Raw genomic sequence first — 23,429 nt, 5'->3', positions numbered from 1 at the left:
TTTTTCCCATCCATTTTTTTCTCTCTCTGCAAAGCATCGCTGCCATTTTCTTTTTTTTCGGTGATGCGCTTTACGACCACCGAAAACCCCTCGTCAACGAATGACCAATGCAAAGCCAGTAATTCTAAGGCGAAATCAGACAAACCGGAAATTCTTTTTTTTCCAACTCACCGAGAAGGTCAATTTTAATTGTTCTCCCAACACAGATGGTTCTGCCAATTGTTTGGTCGAGTTTGATTCCGCCTTACGTTAACTGATTTTTTCCTCCATCGATATTTTTTTTTCTTCTTCTCTGCAAGCATCATCACCACCGTTCTATTTTTACAGGATGCGATTTACGACCTCAGAAAACCCCTCGGCAACAAATGCCAATGCAGCGTCAGTAACTTTAAACCGAAGTCAGACAAGCCGGTTTCTTTTTTGAAACCCACTTTGAAAGCTTAATTGAATTTTCTCTCCAAATCAGCTGGCCCAGCCAATTGTTAGTGCACAGTTTCATTACCTTCTTATCTTATCGTCACCCCCACAGTTTTACAGCCTTGTTCAGTATCACGGTAATTTTTTTTCCCCCTTTACGATATTTTTTGGGGTGATGCAATTTGCACCATCTGGATCGAATGCGTGCACCGTCCCGACCGCAGAAAACCACTCGCCAACGAATGGCCCACGCAACGCCAGTAGCCCCTAAAGCAAAATTAGGCATCCTAGCTTTTTCAACACACTCGGGAAGTCTATCTTGACCACTTTCTCTCCGAAATCAGCGGAACGACGCCAGCCCGCCGTTGACGACGACTGTTACTCAGTCGACGACTATAACGAAGACGAGAACGACTACCTTGTCGAGACTAAACCTCTGCCCGGAAATTCCTCGTTCGAAGAAGACCGTGCAGCATTTTTAAGTAAAGGAAAAGGTTTACATGGCTCGTCCAATCCAATTCGAAACTTGATCGAGGAAACGTCCAGCCAGCGTCAAGATGACTGAGCCCACGTCGTCAGCAAACTCCTACCTAGGACACCTGTCACCCATACTCGCCTTTATCCCGAATTAAACGCTGACGTGGAAGACGTCGAACTTCACACCGAAGAGGCACCTGAGCAGTCGGGTCCGGGTCTAATGGTGCGGAAAAATCGCAACATCCGAGTAAAGGGCCAGACGCCGACCCGAGTCAGTGAACGTAATCGAAACAAAGCTTTCCAGCCCCTTGTGCCAGAAACGATTAAACCTGTCGAGTCCACTCTGATTAACGACATCTATCTCAAACTCGAAAGCGATCCCGAGTCAGCAGATGAGAACGACGATTTCAGCAGCGTGAAGTCTCACAACGATTTAGAAGTCGAGCAAGACCTTGAACGCACCAGAGAACGTGTCGAGGAAGATTTAAGAGGGAAAGAGAAAGTAGAAACGCCGGCCGACGACCAGTCCCTTCCACCCCTCAAATATTCTTCGACGCCTATTAGCAGATATTAGAATTTTTATACAGACCAATCACAACAAACGACAGAGAAACTAGCTCCTACTAATCAAGTAGGAACACAGACGATCTCCCCTTCAACCCGATTGGTGGAAACGCAGACGCCTCACCCGTTCACTCGACAAGTAAAAACTCAAACGACCCTTCCCCCTTCGAAAAACCCCAACCGTCCTCGTCAAAACAAATAGAAACAAAGTTCACACCGTACAAAAGCGTAAATTTCAAATCAACCCCTTCTCAGCAAACGATCGACACGAACCCACCTAGACCAACGATGGCGCATCCAAACCCTTATGAGACTTTGTACAAATGTCTGCGGGAGACAGGGGCGTCAAGAGAAGATGCCGCAGCAGGAGCGAAAGCCGCCTTGGCATTAACAAAAACAGCTTGTGGCGCAAGCGAGTTCCGCGTGGTAGATATAGTCGAAAAAGAGGTCAACTGCTCCACTGCTACGAACCAGAGCTATTACAATAGTCAAAAGTTATTGCAGAACCAGCAACAACAAACGATAGCGTTATTAGCTCAGGTACCCGCTTTCAATGGAATGGGGTCAACCAAATTTGAGGACTGGATACAACATTTTGAAAGGGTAGTCGACACCGCTGATTTTGAAGAAGGGAGAAAAATAAAACTTTTAGGCTCAAAGCTTTTTGGGTCTGCAGGGGACTGTATTACAACCTTCCAGCTAAATTATCCAAGGGAAGCAAAATCATTCGTTGAGGTTAAACAGAATCTCCATGAACGCTTCCACGGAGGGGATAACAGAAAAATGTACTTCACAGAGTTTAAAAATTGCACCCGTAATTCTGGGGAATCTATCAGGGACTATGCTTGCCGGTTACAGAAGCTTTACTCGTTTGCCTACCCAACAGAAGTAGGAAAGACAATTGATGCAGATGTCCTCAAATTAAGAGAGACTATGTTATTGGATGGCTTTCTGGGAGGGTTAAAATCCAACCTACGCGAAAGAATGAGTTTTAAAGACAATAGGAACTTAAATAACCTGGTAAAAGCAACAGAGAAATGTGCAGCTATCTTAAATGAAGCCAAACTAGAGAAACGGAGCGTCGAATTTGTCAACGCCGTTTCGGCAAATGCTAATGCCCAGGAATTGAGGGAAACAAAAAACGAGATCTTAGAACTAAAATCAGTCATTGAGCAGCTTTCGCAGAAAATGAGAGCCACCCAACTTACAGATAAGAGTCACGAGTCAATCAATGCCGTCGCCACGGGCCATAACGCACAATTAGCGGAAAGCAAACAGGAAATAGAGGAATTGAAAAACCTTTTGAAAGCTAGAAATAAGAGTTATAGCGATATGATGAAACAGTCCAGAGACTCAGATAAAATGACGAGAAATCTGCAGCTCTAGGTCGCCGGTATGAGCCAAGCGATCCCCCAGGCTCAACCAATGAGACAGTATCAACAAAATCACAGTGGCCTGGTTACAGACAAAAGTACTCGAGTTCCGCATCAACCGCCAGTACATCGTAATCCACCACCATTTTACAAGGATAATCACAATAATCCGGTTAATGGACCCCCTCACAGAGGAGAGCGGTATTGTGCTTATTGCGCAAATAACGGCAGGAACCCAACAACTCACAACACTGACAAGTGTTGGTGGGGACCAAACGGGCCAACCTGCTTCAAATGCCATCAAGGTGGGCACATTGCGCGTGATTGCCCATCCGCACCACTTCGTTCCGACGCGCGATATGCGTCGCCAGCTCAGAATCCTGGTCAGCTCAACCCCTGGAATCAGGAAAACTAGAAGCCACCAATTGTAACGTGGGGCAAAACGGTAGGCCTTGTCCTAAACCCCGGCAGATTATTAATAAAGTAATAGAAACCAGAAAAAATAAAATACCGCGGCTTCCCATCCAAGTTGAAAATGAGAAATTCAAGGGCCTTTTAGATAGTGGGGCGGGTAGAAGTTTAATTAAGACAGAAGTTTTAACAGATTGAAGGAAGGTGTAATGAAGTTTACTGCTGACGTTCCGGTTGATTTATACGGTGTAGAGAACACCAGACTAGTTATAAGAGGGCTAGTGACCCTACAAGTTCAAGTTTTAGGCGATAATCTTCTGCAGGATTTTATCGTCGTTGATAGCATCAGCGAGGAGTGTATCTTAGGTTTAGATGCATTGTACGAGCACAAGTTCATCATTGATGGTAGCGAAAGGAGAATTTACCGAGTCAAGCAAACCTTGAAACCGGACTCCTCGCCCACCATCGTAGCAAGAGAGAAGATCACGATCAAGCCCTTTAGTGCCACTGTCGTTGAATCGAAAGGGAATGGGGCTAAGCTACCTCCCAATCTTGCTTTTTTTTTCCACAGAGGACCGGGACTGAACAGCGAATTACGAGTTGATCCTTTCATCAATAAGAGTAGTGAGGAGGTCGTTTTTACAATAGCGTTAGTTAATGAAACGAATAAACCAATCTCCCTGCCAAGGTATGAAATAATCGGAACGTTAGGATTTTGCCGGATAGAAAAAGATAATATCAATTCTTGTGCTGAGCGCGAGCTGTCGTCCAGTGCTGTAGATTTTGCCAACAATTTGCCACCTGATATGTCAGGAGTAGATAGCACCAGCATTACAAATTTTTTAATCGATAGAAAATCAATATTTGCATCCACTACAGGAGAATTAGGGAAAACGGGGATAGTAAAGCATCACATTAATACGGAAGGACAAGGACCCATTAGATTACGCCCCTATCGGATACACCAAAACGTAAAACCAGAGCTTGACAGTATTTTGCAGGAATTATTAGTTAACAAGATAATAAGGCCGTCCGTATCTCCATGGGCGGCCCCCGTAGTATTAGTAAAAAAGAAAAACGGAGAAATCCGACTCTGTATGGATTATAGAAAACTCAATGGTATAACAAAAAAAGATTCCTTTCCCTTGCCTAGAATAGACGATGTTCTAGACTTACTCCACGGGCAAAAGTATTTCACTACCGTAGATTTAGCTTCAGGCTATTGGCAGATAGAAATGGACGACAGCTCCAAAGAAAAGACAGCGTTCATAGTGGACAACAATCTGTACGAATGGAAAAGGTTGTCGTTCGGGTTGACTAATGCGCCTGGCACATTTCAACGGTTAATGAATTATGTTTTACGTTCAGTCATCGGGAAAATATGTTTAGTTTATCTCGATGACATTATAGTCTTCTCAAAATCGAAAGAAGAACATTTAGTAAATTTAGGACGCATCTTCAACCTTTTAGAAGAAGCCGATTTAAAACTCGGTCTCTCAAAATGCAAATTCATGTGTGAATCAATGCAACATCTAGGGCATGTGATTTCAGCCAGTGGAATCGCCCCGGACCCAGAGAAAATTACACTGTTGAAAAATTATAAAAGGCCGACAACCATTGTAGAAATTCAATCGTTCTTGGGGCTCGCATCCTACTATCGAAGTTTTATCAAAAATTTCGCGGATATCACGCATCCGTTAATAGAATTGACCAAAAAGAAAAAGGACAGGGATAATCACAACAAGAAAGTTAAGAAAATTGTAAGAGAACAAGAAGCTGGGGACGCCACCTTCACATGGGGAGAGGCCGAACAAAAGGCTTTCGAAACGTTGCGCGAATGTCTCATTACGCCACCTGTCGTCGCCTTCCCTGATTTCGATAAAGAGTTCCTTATTTTCACCTACGCTAGTAACTATGGAATCGGCGCGGTGCTCAGTCAAATTCAGAATGGGAAGGAAGTCGTGATTGCGTATTCGAGTAGACACTTGAATGCGGCGGAACGGAACTACTCAGCTATAGAGCGCGAAGCCTTAGCCATCGTTTATGGAATAAAAAGATACCGTCACTATTTACAGGACGACAAATTTGAAATCATTAGCGATCATAGACCACTCCAGTGGTTGGAAACCCACAAGGATAAGAAAAGCAGACTAGGTAGATGGGCGATTGAATTGTCGGCAGTCAAGTATAAAATTACTCACAAACCAGTAAAGGAGCACGCAAATGCAGACTTCCTCTCTCGTATTCGTGTTGTAACTGCCGAGGAACGAACGGATTTCACTGACAATATTATCGAGGTGCAACGAAAAGATGAAACTTGTTCAAAAATCATTCGTTATCTCAAAGAAGGTACATTGTCCGAACAAGACGAATTAGAAAACCCAGACTGGATAAAGGAGATTGAACTGTTCCACATTGAACAAGGGGTTTTGAGGAGGGATTTTCTCCCACCATCGAAAAAAGGAGGCAATTCATTCAAGAGCAAACGGTTGTGCCGTATTCATTGAGGAAAAGTATTATTAAAGAATATCACGCTTCGCTATTAGCAGGGCACCTCGCCTTTTTACGAACGTATCTCCGGATACGGGATAAATACTATTGGCCCCACATGTTGCGTGATATTAAGGATTATTGTAAGTCATGCGAAGCTTGTGCGTTGCAAAGACGGGTAGTAACGAGAGCGTTCTTACACCCGTTAGAGATCGCGACGGCTCCATTCGAATTTATTGGCATGGATTTTCTTGGGCCTATTAAACCCGAATCCTCTAAAGGAAATAAATATGTACTCGTCATGACTGATGCTTTCTCTAAATGGACCGAGGTCGTAGCCTTGTCCGATCAAACGGCAGAAACGACCTGCCGGGCGCTGATGGACAAAATCGTTTTATATCATGGGCCCCCAAAAATTATCATAACAGATAGGGGGACGAATTTCACATCTCAATTATTCAACAGTTGATGTCAAGAGCTCAGGACTAAACATAAGACAACGACGGCGTATCATCCTCAATCGAATGGGATGACAGAACGCTTTAATAAAACAGTGGTGGATATGGTGCGAAAATATATTGCTAACGGCTTCGAGCAATGGGAAGAAGTTCTCGGCCTAATGGCCTCGGCATATAGAAACTCAGTACACTCTTCCACGATGGAGAGTCCGTATTTTTTAATTACAGCTAGGGACCCAAACATGGTTGTCGACAGGTTTTTAAGACCGGAACCGGAGTTAATCACCCCTCGTGATTAGAAAAGCCAAACGATGCAACGTTTGCATCGTTTGCACGTTTGCATCGTTTGCACGTTGCGATGCAAGGTTTTGCGCTAGCCAGAGAAAACCTATTGGAAGCTAGAAGGCAGCAGAAGACCCAGTATGATAAGAGAGCCAAGGAAGAGAACTTTGAAGTAGGTGATCGCGTCCTCCTGGACGTAAGGGATACTCAATTAGGAACGAGCAAAAAATTAAACCCTCGATATCAAGGCCCCTTTCGAGTTTCAAAAGTCTTCCCTAACCATACGGTGGAAATCGGTGCGTACAATGGAAATGGTACCCAGCTTACGCACGTCAACCGCCTGAAGGCGTTGACAGAGTGCATGATTTGGAGAGATGAGGAATGCGTCGAATTCGACGATTTACGAGAGTCTAAGCTAAGAGCCACCAGGCTAAGAGAAGAGGACTCCGACAACGAAGAGGATCTTGCCGACGTAGAAGCAGGAGATGAAGTCAATACCCCGGATCACGAAGGTGACAGGGAACTGATCGATTTGGACGCTGTCGCGCCGAATGACGTCAGAGACGCCCACTTAATTGATTTCGACCCTCTCATCCACTTGAATCAGACGGCTACAAAAAAACCCAACGGACACCAGATCGAACCAAATCTGGGTCATGAGCCAAGTCGAGTTGACTGGTCAAACCTTCCCCCTCCGCTAACCCCCCTCAGAGTGTAAACTTTGTAATACTTTTTGCGGTGTGTCGTACCGTACTTACAGTTTAAGTTGAGAATTAAATTGACACTAAGAACTGTGTCTGGTCCTACCGTCTATTCGATTTACACTGATAGATTTACAGTCACTTAGTGGGGGTGTAACAATTAAAGGAGGGGAAACAATGGGGGTTTGGGGCCACCTATCGGGGGCCCCTGAGACAATAGTCGCGCAAATGCGCGGGTGCAGTCGTCCGGCGGCCGGATCGGGTTGTCGTCGTCTGTTGGGCGATTACATTCCCAACATACTCCCCACTAGAGCCCGTACCATCTGGCTCGACTTCTCCGACGACGTTGTCCGTCTCTCCGGCGGCCGGTACCACATTTCTGACCGCTGGCTCAATTTCCGGTGTTAGGACGAGTGGAGCTGGATCCTCATCCGGCTCCCGGGTCGGCTCCGGATTTTCAATCTCGATGTCCTCATCTCGATCTTCTCTTATTTCTGTGGGGTGAAGGGACTGAATTGCTCGATTAATGATGTTCCCGTTGGGAATTTTAAGCATCACGGAACGAATAAGTCCGTCACGGCTAGGTATTAATTCCTTAACTACTCCTATCGGCCACATTAAACGTTTGGAGTTTTCGTCGTGGATTACGACGATTTCTCCTAGGCGGATTTTTCTTCCGGACTTCCCCTTGGAGTGAAAGTTGTCCAGTTGACGTAAATAGTCGTCCACAAATCTGGAGCAGATATCGGCAACGTAATTTCTTCTGAGCTTATCCATTTCTAACAACTTGGTGCTAGTTGAGGTAGGAGCTATTAAATTAGTAGCTGGCTCCGGGTCCGCGCGAGTAGAACGTCGATTGTTGAGGAATTGGTTAGGAGTGATTGGAAGCGGATCATCGGCTCCTTCTCCGATATAGCTGAGCGGGCGTGCGTTAATCACGCTTTCTATCTCAATTAAGCTTGCTTCCAATTCCATGTAGTCCAGACAAGCTCGACCGTTGGAGCGTCGAAGCAGATCCTTGACGCTCCTCACCATTCGTTCCCAGAACCCGCCCCACCAGGGGGCTAGGCTGGCGGAATATATCCAGAGAGTCTTCCTGGCGGCAAGATAATCCTGGACAGTCGGATCGGAGTTGAGTAGTTTTAAATGTCGGTCGACACATCGGAAAGTTTGTGCGTTGTCGGAATACATCACCGATATGGGTCCTCGTCTAGCTGCAAATTTGTGGAGGGCAAATAGAAAGGAGCGTGCGGTCATGTCCGGCATCAGTTCCAGATGAATCGCACGAGTGACAGCATATGTGAAAAGACAAGCATAACTTTTGAGCTGATTAGTCTTCTTAGCTTTAGTCGTTGTCGGTGGAATATCTTGGATTTCGATATCCTCTTCTGTTGGCGTTTCTTCGCCTGCGAGCGGAGCTTCATTTGGAGCGTCTTCTTCCGCGAGAAGCTCCTCAGCTGGCTCTTTATTTGGATCGTCTGTTGAAGTCGGATCCTGGACTGATGTCAGGGCTTTCGCTTTCCTTCTGGATGGGGCTGGTTTGTAAAACAAATGTCCAGCGAAATCCACTCCTGTAATATGGAATGCTTGCGCCTGGCGGAGTCGATTTAACGGAAGTGGGGCTGCTAGTTCTTGGAACGGTGGTGACGTTAGTTTTTGGCATTCAATACAAGCGAACCAAGCGGTTTTAACTTGCTGCCGTCCCTTCACTATCCAGAACTTCTCCTTTAGTTCCGATAGTGTTCCTTTTACTCCTGCATGTAATAAAGACTCGTGTTTGTCTGTAATTAGAAAGGAGATTACTAAATGTTTTGCAGGAAGCAGAATTGGGGGTTCGATATTTCGATCCCTTAAAGCAAGTGACACTCTTCCTTGTACACGGATGAGTCTGTCTCTTTGGTCCCAGATTGGGAGAAGAGATGCGATTTTCTCCTTGGGTTGGATTGTGTTGTCCTGCTGCAGAGATTCAAATGCCTTGGGGTATCGCTCCCGTTGGAGCTGCCGATAAATAGTCAGCTCCGCTTCATCCAATTCTTCTCTAGATAATCGGTTAATTTGGATCACCTTTTCGAATACCTTTATTGATTCCATGAATTCTTGTCCAGGGGGTCTTAACATCCCTTGACTCCTTCTTAGGAATCGTGCGATCCATGCCGTTCTTCTTACTAGTCGATTCCAAGTAGATATTCTGTCCAAATTCCATTCAATGGTGGTTGTTGGAGCTGTGATGGCTGCTGTCGTGCTGACCGTCGTACTCCTTGCTTCTGATTCAATTTCAAATTGAATTGTTTGTGGAATTTGGGTGTTGGGGGAATCTGGCCATTCCGATTCATCTTCTTTGAGCCAGATCGGGCCGTTCCACCATAGAGTTGAAGTTACCAGCGTTGGCGCTGGCGCTCCCCGCGAGGCAAGATCGGCCGGATTTTGGAGACCTGGACAGTGTCTCCACCACTCGGGCTGAGAGAATTTTCTTATCGTTTCTACTTGGTTTCGAACGAATGGCTTCCATTTGTTTGGTTCGCCTCTGATCCATCCTAGTGAGACTAAAGAGTCCGACCAGTAAATTGTCCTCCAATGCTGGATTTGCATTGCTGTTTTGACGACTTCACCTAGGCGTACGGCTAAAAGCGAGCTTAGTAATTCTAACCGAGGTAAAGTTACTTTTTTCTTGAGTAGTGGTTCAACTCTGGTCTTGCTCGTTAGTAGGACGACGTACGGTTCTTCGTGTCTCCTTTGAAGTCGTGCGTATGCTACGGCTCCGTACGCTGCTTCTGATGCGTCTCCGAAAACGTGGAGTTCATGGGAGATGATCATTTCTGACAATCCGATCCAGCGTGGAATTTTCAATTGGGTGAAATCGATTAGGCTCGTCATCACCAGCTTCCATGATTTCTGGATTTCGGCTGGAGCAGTTTGGTCCCAACCTATCTCCTTTTCCCAAAGTTTCTGGTAAATAATTTTTAATAGAAGGACAGTAGGTGCTAAAAATCCGATTGGATCGAAAATCCTTGCCGAGATGCTAAGAATTTTCCTTTTTGTGATCTCGGTTCCTACTTCCTCTACTGCTTGAATTATAGCTGTTGGGTCGAATTGAAAGGAGTCGGATCCGGTGTCCCACCGGATTCCTAGCACCTTTTGTTGTCCGTCCAACGCTGGGGAGAGTAGGCCGACGACTTGGTTCGACAGCCCTTTCTCCTTCAAGTGTTGTCTTAGCTCGTCACTGTTCGTTGCCCAGCTTCTCATGTTGAGTTGGGCGTCGCTGAAAATCTCGTCGGTTTCATCGACTCTTTGTTTGGCGATTGTCACGTCGTTCGCTCCGCCAAGGTAGTCGTCTACGTATAGATTCTTTTCCAGCTGCTCTATTGTTTCTGGAAAACGAGATTTTAGTGATTTAAGATGTTTGTTTATGGTTACACGTAGCAGGAAGGGGCTAGGACTAAGGCCGAAGGGCACCCTTTTCCACTTATAAGCTTTGAGCGGGGATCCAGCTACTGCTGGATCCTTGGGCCATAAAAACCTGATTGTCTCCGCGTCTTCAGGCTGTAGGGCGATGTTGAGAAAGGCTTTTTCAATGTCCGCAATCCAGGCGATCTTACACTTTCGAAATCGCATTAATACCGATAGGAGATCGGGATTAAGGTCCGGTCCGGTCTCCAGCACGTCGTTTAGACTAGGACCAAATTTCGTCTTTGCCGCTCCATCGAAAACGGGTCTTATTTTCGTTGTTGTTTTGTCGACTCTGAAGACCGGATGATGTGGAAGATAAGTATGGGGCTGGTCGTAGTCCATATTTGCTTCTTCCACGAATTTGCTATCGATCAGTTTTTGGATCTCTTGGTGATAATTCACCAAGTCTCCTGGATTTTTTCTCAATCTGCTTATTGTGCTTTCTACTCTTCCAGTGGCCAACGGTAGGTTTTTCTGGAGTCTCCATTTGTCTGTTGACCAAGGTATTGGTGTACAGTATCTTCCGTCTGGCCATCTTGTTATTTTCTCGTCGAAGGAGTCGAAACGATCCTCTGACTCCACTGCTTCAGCGCCTTCTAGGTTCGCAAAATTTTCTATTTTCCAAAAGTGGGAAAGGTCGAAATTGGTTGCCGTTATTTCGTTGTGTTCAACCCGTTTGGTGTCTGTTTCTCCGCAGGATCCGGTTGGTGCATCTGAAAATGATGTTCCTGGTTGTGGATTTTTGAGGCTGGTTTTTCCAGTCTCCTTTCCCGTTGGAGTGCTGATTGACTGGGTTGGACTTTCTTTCCTTTCGATTCGGCTGCTTGTTGCGAACGATGACGTTATCTGCGGCACTGGATAATTAGATGTTAAAATTAGGTGCTGGATTATTTGATTGCCTGTCTTAGAATTAGTTTCTTGTGAGGGACCGGCTATCATTCTTCCCAGCTTCGTTTTGAATGCGCGTAGTCCGCACGGACTCTGAATTGCTGCTTCATTTGACATGATTTGGAACATTTGGTCCATTCCAACCAGAATCCCAATTGGGTCTTCTTCCCCATGTGCCATTTCAAATCTGTCGTCAGCCATTTTTTCGTTTTGGATCCAGAGGCTCCTTGCAAATTCGGATCCTATGTAAGGGCCAGTATCTGCAATGTGGTCTGATTCTAAAGCGATTAATGTAATTTTTGGGGCGCCTTTCCAGGTGCCCCTTACTTGCATTTCAACGGTTTTTGTCATTTCGGGTTGGCTAGCTTCCTTTTTCTTGAACACTCTCGTGCTGATATTTTCTACCGCTACTGTTTTCAATTTGAGTTGTGATGAGAGCGATTTTAGCACCCATGATCGATGACTTCCGTCGTCAGCAAATAAAATTGCTCTAGTTTCTTGGCCGTCTGGTCCACTGACAATCACTGTTGCCGTTTTTAACATTAACTGCCCGAACGTACTTGCGCAGGCTGTAGTGGCCGAGATGGAGTTGCTGGCCACGATGCTTGCCGATTTTGATGGTTTGGAGACTCTGATGTCTCCTTTGTCGCAGAGGGCGGAATGGTGTCTCCCTCCACATTTGTTGCAGTTCCGGGGGGATGTGCAATCCTTGACTTCGTGCTTTCCTCCGAAACAATTCACGCATCTTTTTAAATTGTTAATGATTGATTTTCTCTCCGCTAAGTCTTTTGGACATCTTGTCGGCCAATGAATTTGCCCGCAAAAATACAAGGCCTTTCACATTCTATCCAATTAGGTCTAAATTTAACACTTTTAGATGTTAAAGTGGGTTTGAACTGTAGAGCTGGATTTGATTTAGCGCCAACGGCCAGTTGGGACGCTGTTGCTAGAGGTGGGCTGAAAGGCTTTGGTTGTTTAGAAGCTGGAGATGGTTTTTCCTTTTCTACTCCTCTAATCCTGTTGAATCTTTCGGCTGCATCGATTTGGTCGCCGATGAACTTTATTACTCCTTCAATGTCCGTTGATTTGTTGGACTCTGATTTTGCCCATTCTAGCTGTAAACTTGAAGGAATTAATTTGATTAGTTGAGTACCGAGGAGTCCCCCGAAAGAAGACGTTGGGACTCCTAATGTCTCCAAGGCACTGATGTGCGATTGGAGATTCAGCTGAAAACTCCTGAGGGCTGGCACATCATTTCCGTCTTTCACTGGCTGCAAGGTATGCAGTTTGTTGAAGTGAGCGTCGATCATAACCTGTTTTTTGCCATATCTTCTTGTTAACTCGTCGATGGCTACCTGGTAGTTAGCATCTGTTAATTCAAGATTATTAACAATTAAGTTAGCTTCGCCTTTCAGATACTCTTTGAGATAGTCAAACTTTTGAACGTTGGTAAGGGTTGAGGAATGAATCGCCGCATTAAACGATTCCCAGAATTGGGTCCATTCTAAAATATCCCCTTTGAAATGTTTAATTTGCCTTTGTGGCAGCCTCATCGAATGTGTCGATTGTGGCGGAGCTGCTGCGGTTACGTTAACCACTGGCGCTTGAGGCGTAGGTATGGCTGCAATCACTTGTGTGATTATGTCGCGGGTTATGGTTGCCTGATTCATCACTTGTTGTTGGATGAGGGCTAGAATTCGTTTGTCTCTTTCTTCTTCTTTTTCTTCTTGTTTTCTTTTTTCTTCCTCTTTTTCTTTTTTCTTTAACATATTTAGCCATTCCTGACGTTTTAACTTGATGACTGCGTTGGCATTTGATACCTCATCTTGTGTTTGGTACGTGATGTCAGTTTCGGCGTCGTATTCCGCCTGGGCTGCATCCGCTTCATTGAGTTCGTCTTGGATTGCTGTTGAGTACCCTTTGTAGGTTTCGTAGCATCCTTTAAGCTTAGTTTCCAGGACTTCTAGGTTGCTGAACTCTTCTTGTGTCATCACAGTTTTCAACCCATTGATTAGGTTGATTGTTTTTGTTATGTGGCCCTTAACGGCCGTTCTCGAGCCTTTTGTTGTCGGAGCCATTTTCCTAAGAGAGGTGGCTCCTAAGGAGCTTTTGAGATTGAGAGTTTAGAAGGAAGGAGAGAATTTAAATAGTTTTAACCAAGAAACCTTATCTTTTTTTTTTGCTAGTAGCGCCACATGCGGTGGTCACTACACAAGAGAGAGAGAAGACCTCTTTTTTTTTTTTACTAGTAGCGCCACATGCGGTGGTCACTACAACAAGAGAGAGAGAGAAGACTTTTTTTTTTTACTAGTAGCGCCACATGCGGTGGTCACTACACAAGAGAGAGAGAGAAGACTTTTTTTTTTTACTAGTAGCGCCACATGCGGGTGGTCACTACACAAGAGAGAGAGAGAAGACTTTTTTTTTTTACTAGTAGCGCCACATGCGGTGGTCACTACACAAGAGAGAGAGAGAAGACTTTATTTTTTTTTTTATTTGAAGTCACCGATTACCCGGGCTCCTTACACTAGAAAAAATTCTTTTTTTTTTTTTTTTTTAAAGAAGAATGGACGGCGTTTGCAATTTTTTATTTTACCAGATGTATTTAGCAGTCTTCATTTGCTGCCCTCTCCAATGAATACAATGCTGGTATTACCGTTGTTCCCTTCCTCTGGTGTTTCTTCTAGTCCAGCCCGGACCCTGTCGACCGGTGAAGTTGCCACGCAATTGTCTTGTCTGGTCTGCTCTGAGATAAGCTGTTCTTCCCACTGACTGGTTGTATCCGCTCTGGTTCTCTTCCGTGGAGGTATCGTCTTCTTCCGACGAGTCACACGAACTTATCCAGCAAAGTTGTAGTTCGTCTTCCTCCTCAACTGGCCTACAAACTAGCGGCATGGTTGGACCAGCAGCTATAGCTGCTGGATCCTGGGGCGCGGGTCCTGGTTCTGATGCTGGTGCGGGTACTGGCACGGGCACGAGTTGCGGTGCAGGTACTGGCACTGGCACGGGTTGCGGTGCAGGTACTGGCACTGGCACGGGTTGCGGTGCAGGTACTGGTACTGGCACGGGTTGCGGTGCAGGTACTGGTACTGGCGCGGGTTGCGGTGCAGGTACTGGCACGGGCACGAGTGCAGGGTAACCCACCGGAATTCCTGGAGGCGCGTAGCGGATATCGCCGTAGTATCGTGGGCGGGTCGCTTCTACTAGTTCTTCGACGGTGATGTGTCTACGGGCAATTTCCAAAAATGGTTGTAGACTAGGAGCGAGGGCTCCTGCTGGCAACTGCTCGTCCGGAATACGCTCTCGTGCCGGGGGAGGACGGGGCGGTTCCACCCATGCGGGCAAAAGCCCGTCTCGGCGCAACTGCGCCCTTTTGATTCGCTGACTCTTCTTGCCTATTTTGATTTTTGTTTGGAGACCTTACGGTACTCCTCTATAATTCAGGTGAGAAACAGATAGAGCTTGTTACTACAATCCCAAATAACAATAGGGCGAGATAGCCAATAATCAGAAGGGGAAAGTTAGAGAGACGTAATAGTGTTTTTTTTTTTTTTTTTTTTTTTTTTGTGTGAGAGGCGATTACTATCCAAGAAAATAAAGAAAGAGAGAAAGAACGGTAGCTATTAACTGTGTGCGGTAGTGGAAGCCTTAGGCTTACACGTGACTTAAGCGTGGTTAATGGCCGCCCCTCTTTACCTAATTGTTCAAAGAGTTTTTTTTTTTTTTCAAGGATTGTTACTTTCCTCGTTTGAGGGGTCTTTCTAGCAATGGCCCCAAACAGCTTAACAATTTAAATTTCTGAATGTGATGGATGGGAAGGACACAGTACTTCACTGGCTTAAATTAACTTTTTAGGATTCGAAGGACCATGTAAACTTTGTAATACTTTTTGCGGTGTGTCGTACCGTACTTACAGTTTAAGTTGAGAATTAAATTGACACTAAGAACTGTGTCTGGTCCTACCGTCTATTCGATTTACACTGATAGATTTACAGTCACTTAGTGGGGGTGTAACAATTAAAGGAGGGGAAACAATGGGGGTTTGGGGCCACCTATCGGGGGCCCCTGAGACAATAGTCGCGCAAATGCGCGGGTGCAGTCGTCCGGCGGCCGGATCGGGTTGTCGTCGTCTGTTGGGCGATTACATTCCCAACACAGAGTACCTCCAGCACCCATGGAAGGAAGTAAAACAGTTGTACGCCCAAAAAGAGCTACTCGTCCTCCGGACAGGTTCCGAGACTTCCTATTAGATTAGCGATAAGCACCCAGCCCCACTCCCATCTTCCTCTACCATTGTATAATCGTCTTGTTCCGTAAATTTTTTTTGTTGTTGTTTGCCCATTCAACATGTTAGTTCGGTATATCAGACTCAATTTGTCTTCTTCTCTAGTTATTTCGTGTTAGTTCTCCTCGCCAGCCGACACACGACAGGGGCCATCATGACCACTGTATGTGACTGTAGTAACGAGCGAAAGGATGGGTTCATCGCCTTCGACGATGAAGACTGCCTCCTTGGATCGGAAGATCCTGCCCCCCCAAAAAATGTTACGTACACCCTGTACTCCCATTTACCAGAAGTTAAACGATTCCCAGGACACGTTTGTCGCATGTGGGCGGTCACTCGATCTATCTTTACCGACTTCTTCGGTTGGCATTACACTACTGAAAGTAAATGGGCCGTTCCAGTATCCACTTCCGACTGTGAAGAAATGCGGGATCTAAGGAAATGCAAAAACGAGACAATGTACAGTATCCTGCACAAAAATCCGAACACCGATTTAATTTTTTTAAGCCACCTATTGGCGGGGTAAAGGGTTTTTGTTTGTTTTTCTTTAAGAGGGAGGGTAGACGGGGTAATGGACACATAGGGCAGGGTTGGGTAAGTCTAGAATTCTTTTTTATGCCTTAAGGCGCTTTAAGGCAAGTAACAGGTCGGGACATTTTTGCAACCCCGAGGGTGATGTAATTTTTTAAAACGACAGTTGGAAATGTTGGATTTAGGTTGTGTAATATTCCTTACCGAAAATAAATTACACAGCTGCCTGTGCACAATTTTGTCGATATCGATGGGATATCTGTAGAGCCTCTGATTGCGACGCCGGAGATCAGTGTTCGATTCCCGATAAGGAATTGCAATATATTTGGTATCTTTATAATATTCTTCATTCGCATATGCTGGGAATATTATTTGTTTTAGAACGAAGTAAATTATTATTTTTTAAGTTATTTAATAAACAAAAAACAGCACATTTTGCTCGATGAAAATTTGTTTTATATATGAACGAGAATTACTCGTAAGGTAACCACAATAATTCATCACCGCATCTGGAATCGAACACCGATCTCCAGCATCACATTCGTAAAGGCTACATCTACGCCATTGACAACGACGTAAACATTTACAGGTAGCTGGAACATAAGCTAAATTGTTTCGGTAAGCAACATTACCAAGCCCAAGCCCTAAATTTCCAACTGTCGTTTAAAAAAACACACCACCTGGGGGTTGCAAAAATGTCCTGACCTGTAACTTGCCTTAAAGCGTAATATCTTAAGGCATTTTTTTTTAATGTCTAAACTTACCCAACCCTGCCCTGTCGTGTCCATCACCCCGTCTACCCTCCCCCTTAAAAAAAACAAAAAAACCCGCTACTCCGCCAATAGGTGGCTTTAAAAAATGAAATCGGTGTTCGGATTTTTGTGCAGGATACTGTACGCGAAAGGCAGTCACAAGTACACCTATGACGTGATGCCCTCGTTACAGCCGGTTTGGATAACAAAACGTTGGGCCGTCACATTCCATTGTAAAATCACGGAGGTCGTGCTGGAAAGTAAGGGCGACAATTGCACTATCAACTCCCCCGTCGGTACAATCGAATTCCCCTATAACGGTTCCGTAACCAGAAACCTTCAAACGCTTATTTGGGAAGACGCGTACAAAGAAATAAAACCCTGTAATCTGAAACTAGCAGGCGAATCGGTAAACGACGGCCTGTTGTACAAGACTCACGATCCAAAAATGCAGCGCTTACAGGACCGGATCAGCCAAACAGACTACCTCGTTAATGTTACGAAGGAATTAGAACGGTGTGGCAAATCCGCCTTCTTCAGCATTAATGGAATGGAAAAAATCCTGATTGTCATTAACATACCAACGCCGGAACTGTATACCTCATATGCCTCGGGTTTTACGAACGCTACAGAACCACTAGCCACTCCGTTGTTAGTCGAAGTACACACAAACGGGTCTTACGACAGCATCGATTCCCAGAATACCACAGAGCGTAAGATTCCTGCGTCATTAGCAGCAGAGATCAAGCAGGCGGCTCATCATCAATACACCAGGGATCTGGCACTAGACCAAGTAAATCGGCTGGCGAATGAAATTAGACGCCTCCAATGCGAGAACCGAAATGCAATACGCAATAGTATCCTCTTGAGTGCTAAGAACGACGGGTGGTACGCGGCTACCCAACTTCAACTGCCTAGTTGTTCAAGATTAACGGTGTATGGAGCGCAGGTTGAGGTAGCACGTTGCGCACCTTTTAATGTATCCTTTGGGGCCGAGCGGACGAAATGTGGAAATCAGCCCCGTTTTATGAACTTCACAATAGCCCATAACGGATGGCAACTTGTTCCATACCACCCATGTTATTGGCCTGAACCTAACTACGTCAACTTTAATGGGAAAACCCACATCTACGCGGATGGTGGGTGGGTTCCGGTAATCACAACAGTTCCAACAAACGGCAGATGCCTGGTCGGATTGGCGACGTATGAAGCTGATAATTCTCTACAAAATTTTTTGCAAATGAATCCCGCGATGCAAAACGGGCCGTTGAGTCACGCGTTGGTGATGGCCGACATCTTGGCTTCTATTCATGAGCATTACGCAGAAGATAACTCACGTCAATTATTGAAATCAAACGTACTCATTCATCACGGCGACGCACCGAACATTGATTTCGTCGCTAAGATCAGTGGATGGGTAAAGAATTTCGGAGCAGTCTCAGGATTTGGTGCGTTGTCAGTATTGGCCGTGAGATTTTGCGGAATCGGTTCACTACTACTCAAGGCTTTCCCCCTCCTTTCCAAAATCCTCCAAATGACTTGTTTCAAAAAGCCTCCATTGGCCATCACCGCTGCAGATCTACCCATGTCCATCGACGTACAACCAACAGCAGTGACCAACCCATCCCAATCCACCGCATCCGCATCGGCAGCAGTTCCGCAGCGACGTACGCGACCGCGCCAACCACGACCACCACACACGACTCAGGAAGGCGAGGCCTGTTTACCACGTAGACCACGATCACAGCCACGAAGAGTCGAATAAATTTGCCATAGTGCCGTTTTTCATCACTAGTACATTTCCTTTTCCCTTATAATTTTGCCACAGTGTTCCCTTTTTCTCAGTTCTTAACGTCGTCCCCTTATACTATCATTTCCTTTAGTAGTCGCCATAGTGTCGTTACATTTTTTTTTCCCATTGCTGATTCATTTCTCTCCACTTATTCTACGTGTAATTTGGTCACAGTGTGCCTCTCTTCCAGCAGTAATCATCGCTCTGTTGTTTTCCGTTTTTCCTTTTATCGTGTTGCCATTGTTTGCGCTATTCATTTTGCACATTATTTTGCCACAGTGTCTCTTCTATGTTCGCGTTCGCTCTCTCTACTTCCGTATCCATAAAATTGCCATAGTGTCGTTTTCATCGCTAGCACATTTCCTTTTACGTTATAATTTTGCCACAGTATTCCCCCTTTTTTTTTTTGCAGTTCTTAACGTCGTCCTCTTATACTATCATTTCCTTTAGTAGTCGCCATAGTGTCGTTTCCTTTTTTTTCCCCATTGCTGTTTCATTTCCCTCCACTTATTCTACGTATAATTTTGTCACAGTGTGCCTTATTAATTCTTATCGTAATGCTTTTCCCTCTCATCCTTCCAGCAGTAATCATCGCTCTGTTCTTTTCCGTTTTTTCTTTCCTTTTTTATCGCGTTACCATTGGTTGCGCTATTCATTTTTTCACATAATTCTTTTCTATGTGCGCGTTCGCTCTCTTTACTTCCGTATCCATTAAATCGCCGCAGTTACTTCGCTGTTACTTTCCATTTTTCATTCTTATAGTGCCTCCTCCTGTTCTATCTTGCTCTTCCGTCGCATTCCCTTGCTATTGGCATTCAGAAGCTGAGAGTGATTGTTGCGGGGCGCAACAATTTAGGAGGGGGGATGATGTAAAGAATCGAGATCTCTGACAACAGAGAAACGATGTCTTTAAACTTTCTAAAAACCCCTCTGGCGCCCTAAGCAATACGGGGAGTTGGCCGTTGCGGAAAAAGCCCCCTTGTTCTCGAACAAAGAAGAAGGTCAAGTTGACCGTTGGAAAGGACGCTACCACGACCCCCACGCCAACCAAGGAAAAAATGCTTCCTCAAGACCTAATAAATAGAACTAGATTTAGCTTGCCCCTTCAGTCTTCTGTTAACTTCCTCGCTAGTTGTTCCGATCTGTCCCGACCTGTTCCAGCCTTACAAATACAATGCGGTAAAGTCAAAGATTCTTTATTACTTTAAATTCTTGTGATAGTTTGCACGCTCCACGCGCGTGTAAACCATTACAACAGCAACAACACGCAATAACAATGGTTTCCAGTATGAACCATCTGATCTTCTCACTTTCTCTATATGCTGATAAATTTTTCCAAAAAGACGCCTCCTTAAGTCCAAAGCAGTTGCGTTTGTTTGATGACTTTTGCTATCTTCGTGCTGTCGAAGTGAAGAATCACCATGCTTCTAGTCTTTAAATCCCACACAAGGATCTCCAAATGTTGTTGACGATGGCAATGAAAAAAGGATGCAAGGAAAACAAAATACTTTTCCCGTTGCCGGGGAGTAAAGAATCCAATCCCGCAAAACTTTAAACTGATTGATGTTTTTCTGATCTGTTTGAAGTACTCGGAAAAGAAGGCCTTTGGAAAATTTACACGGATGCTTCAAGATATGGAATAGGAGCAGTCTTGGCTCAAATACAACCTCCACCTCAATCAGCGGATTTAGTGGAGTCCGACGAAAGATCATATCATTACGGAAGATGCAATAATGGAAATTATTGATGACACTGAACAAACAGATCAGCAAGAAATACCCGAGGCAGCAACTTTAACACTAGAACAGATACCGGAGATACCAATAAAAGGAGAAACAGAAAGCGGTCTAACCGAAAATATAGATGAATTCAATGACAAGATCAAATTAGAAATTAAAAAAATGCATGAGCAATATAAAATAAGTATAGAAACGACGAAAACAAACGTGCAAAAGAAATCCGCGATGTATATTGTCAACTTTCGACGATAAAGAGAACTCAAGCCGTGATTCTGACTCAAAGAAACTGCATTCTTTCTGCTTCAGCGCTTTGGTTACCCATTTGTACGAGACTGCCAGGCTTCGGACAAGTAAGACACTTCAACAATGTGAAACAAAACGAATTTTTATTTCCGCAAAAGAATCCAAATGTGGATTTCAACCATTTTTTACCTACGAAGATAAAAACTGCACAATTTGAGTAGATGGATTGTCTATAAATCCATATTCTGAATGTTTTTGGAAAACTCATTTGGTAAATTTAAATGGATTTCATCACACCTGGGAACATAATTCAACAGACGGAGAATGGGTAAAACAAAAAGCAAACATCCACATGCCGAATTTTGACCTTATCACGGAGTTCGAAGGGTTACACTTGAATGACTTCGATTACAGTTTAAAGAGCCATCCAGCGCTCAAAACAATGGAAATGGAGCAATTGAATATCCTAAACGATTTAGTAGGCCTAATGCAAGAATCGGATTATAAATCAGTTTCTGACATAGTGATGTCAGAAAAACAGGATAATCAGATAGGTACCATGTTTTTATGGTTCGACACATTGAAAATTCTTATTATATCTATTATCGGATTCATTGTATTCATCGAATGCCTACGCATATTCATCATTTGCGACCCCTTCACAAGAATCATAGAAAATATTCGCCAAACTAGAAGATTAAGAAGATACGGAATGAACATGGAAGAAGCACACGAATTAACTTCAATGATCGCAAATTCAAACATTCAACTACCAGAAGAAATAATAGAACAACCATTGACTAGGATGACGGCTCCCACACATCTTACCATGAAAAGACCCTCACAATCCCGCCCAGCTCAACCAAGCGCACCGAAACAACGCAGTATTTACCCTATTATAGAAGAAAACTGGGAATGAGATCAAGCTCGCAAATGCACAGTAAAACACACGATTTGCACTTATGTCGTAAGTTATGGGATGGTCTGGGAAGACCTTTGCAAGTGCTCGACAGATGCAGAAACTAAATTCAATTGACAAAAGAAAAATTTCATTGAAAAACTGACTCAAGGGAACACCAAGAAAAAACTAAAGGAAGGAAATAGAGGAAAAGCAGACAAAAAATTGAAATCTGTCGTAGCATTCCTATGAAAAAGAAACGTAGACAATTATTTATTAACTAAGACTCTTATTAGCCTAAAGGCAATGAATAACGGTAAAAGGAACATATCTTGTATTTCGTGTCTCCAGCTATATACAGCCCAACAAACAAAGAAAAAGTTTTCGTTTAACTATTGTCATGCCACATGCCGGAAAGAAGTAAGGAGAAGAAGAAAATTGGAGAACAGAGAGGAAAAATTGGAGGACCAATTTCTTCTTGTCGAAGGGGGGAAGGAATGTAATACACCACAGCAACCCCTCCCAGCAACAGCAAACCCACCCAGCAAGAAGGTCGTCACGAATGCAACCTTCCCTGAGGCTAACTGTTTATGATAAAAGTAAAAGTTATTGTAAACCCCTCCCTTCTTAACCTACAATATTCGGTATATAAGTGAATGGTTGTAATATCTTATTGAGAGTTTTCTATTGGCAAATACACAGCCTAGAAACCTTTACAAGGGGTTGCAATGGTGCTTTACATTCACCTACCACTTTTCTTTTATTGAATTTCAAACAGCTTCTTCAATATTTTATGACGGAGGTACGGATGTACGACTATGTGTATTGCCTCTGAATTCTAGCTAGCCTTTTTCCTATCCTTATATGTCTTGCTAATATATTATCATGATTTTCTTTCCCTAATTTTATTAAGCATACAGTTAATAAATCAATTAAACAGACTTTAAACAACAGCTAATTTGGTTTCTTGGTAGAAAGAAAATTAGATCTAAATAAGAAAATATTGTGTGATTCAATAACCGTACGTACAATTTCAGAAATAACTCAATTTTTTAAATATTTCTTGGGTACATATAGTCTAGGAAATCCCATAATCCGTAACCTTATTCACTCAGTATCTTTTATTATATCAATTATAATCACAAGGGGCACCCAGGTTTAAACTGGGGACATATCGATCTGCAGTCGAATGCTCTACCACTGAGCCATACCTCCTTGATCAGTTAAAAAGAGGACAAAATGACAAATTTTGTGCTGAATCGATCAAATATTTCTTAATTTGATTAGAATTGGACATGAAGCCCTGCGTTGATAAGCTAAGCTGATCTGTTTTGGGATCTTATATTTCAATTTTTCAATCTCAAAATTCAATTTTTTTAGTATTTCTTAAGTCCATATGGTCTAGGAAATTACATAATCCGTAAGCTTATTCACTCAGTATCTTTTATTATATCAATTATAATCACAAGGGGGCACCCAGGTTTGAACTGGGGACATCTCGATCTGCAGTCGAATGCTCTACCACTGAGCTATACCCTCTTAATCAGTTAATAAGAGGAAAATATGACAAATTTTGTGCTGAATCGATCAAATATATTGAAAAGAAATTAGATCTAAATGAGAAACATGATGTGCTTCAATAACCGTACGTACAATTTCAGAAATAACTCAATATTTTTAG

At 43.9% G+C, this 23,429-nt stretch overlaps 1 protein-coding gene, 1 non-coding gene and 2 pseudogenes across 2 annotated transcripts; 2 read left to right on the top strand and 2 right to left on the bottom strand.

Moving 5' to 3' along the window:
• Nucleotides 1–1,746: 1,746 nt before the first annotated feature.
• LOC123474370 lies at nucleotides 1,747–3,246 on the top strand (annotated as a pseudogene).
• Nucleotides 3,247–7,290: 4,044 nt separating this feature from the next.
• On the bottom strand, nucleotides 7,291–8,364 carry LOC123474116 (annotated as a pseudogene).
• A 7,578-nt stretch (nucleotides 8,365–15,942) lies between these two features.
• Nucleotides 15,943–18,841, top strand: LOC116932478. The gene is made up of 2 exons (XM_045176752.1): nucleotides 15,943–16,252; nucleotides 17,212–18,841. Exons 1-2 carry the CDS (start codon nucleotides 15,948–15,950, stop codon nucleotides 18,839–18,841), a joined length of 1,935 nt encoding a protein of 644 aa, XP_045032687.1. The 5' UTR covers nucleotides 15,943–15,947.
• Nucleotides 18,842–23,215: 4,374 nt separating this feature from the next.
• Trnac-gca lies at nucleotides 23,216–23,287 on the bottom strand. Its single transcript has one exon. It is a non-coding gene; the product is annotated as a tRNA-Cys (tRNA).
• Nucleotides 23,288–23,429: the final 142 nt, after the last annotated feature.

This window comes from Daphnia magna, linkage group LG7 (genome assembly GCF_020631705.1).
Source record: "Daphnia magna isolate NIES linkage group LG7, ASM2063170v1.1, whole genome shotgun sequence".
NCBI lineage: Eukaryota > Metazoa > Arthropoda > Branchiopoda > Diplostraca > Daphniidae > Daphnia > Daphnia magna.
This window is presented reverse-complemented; position numbering and strand designations above follow the sequence as displayed.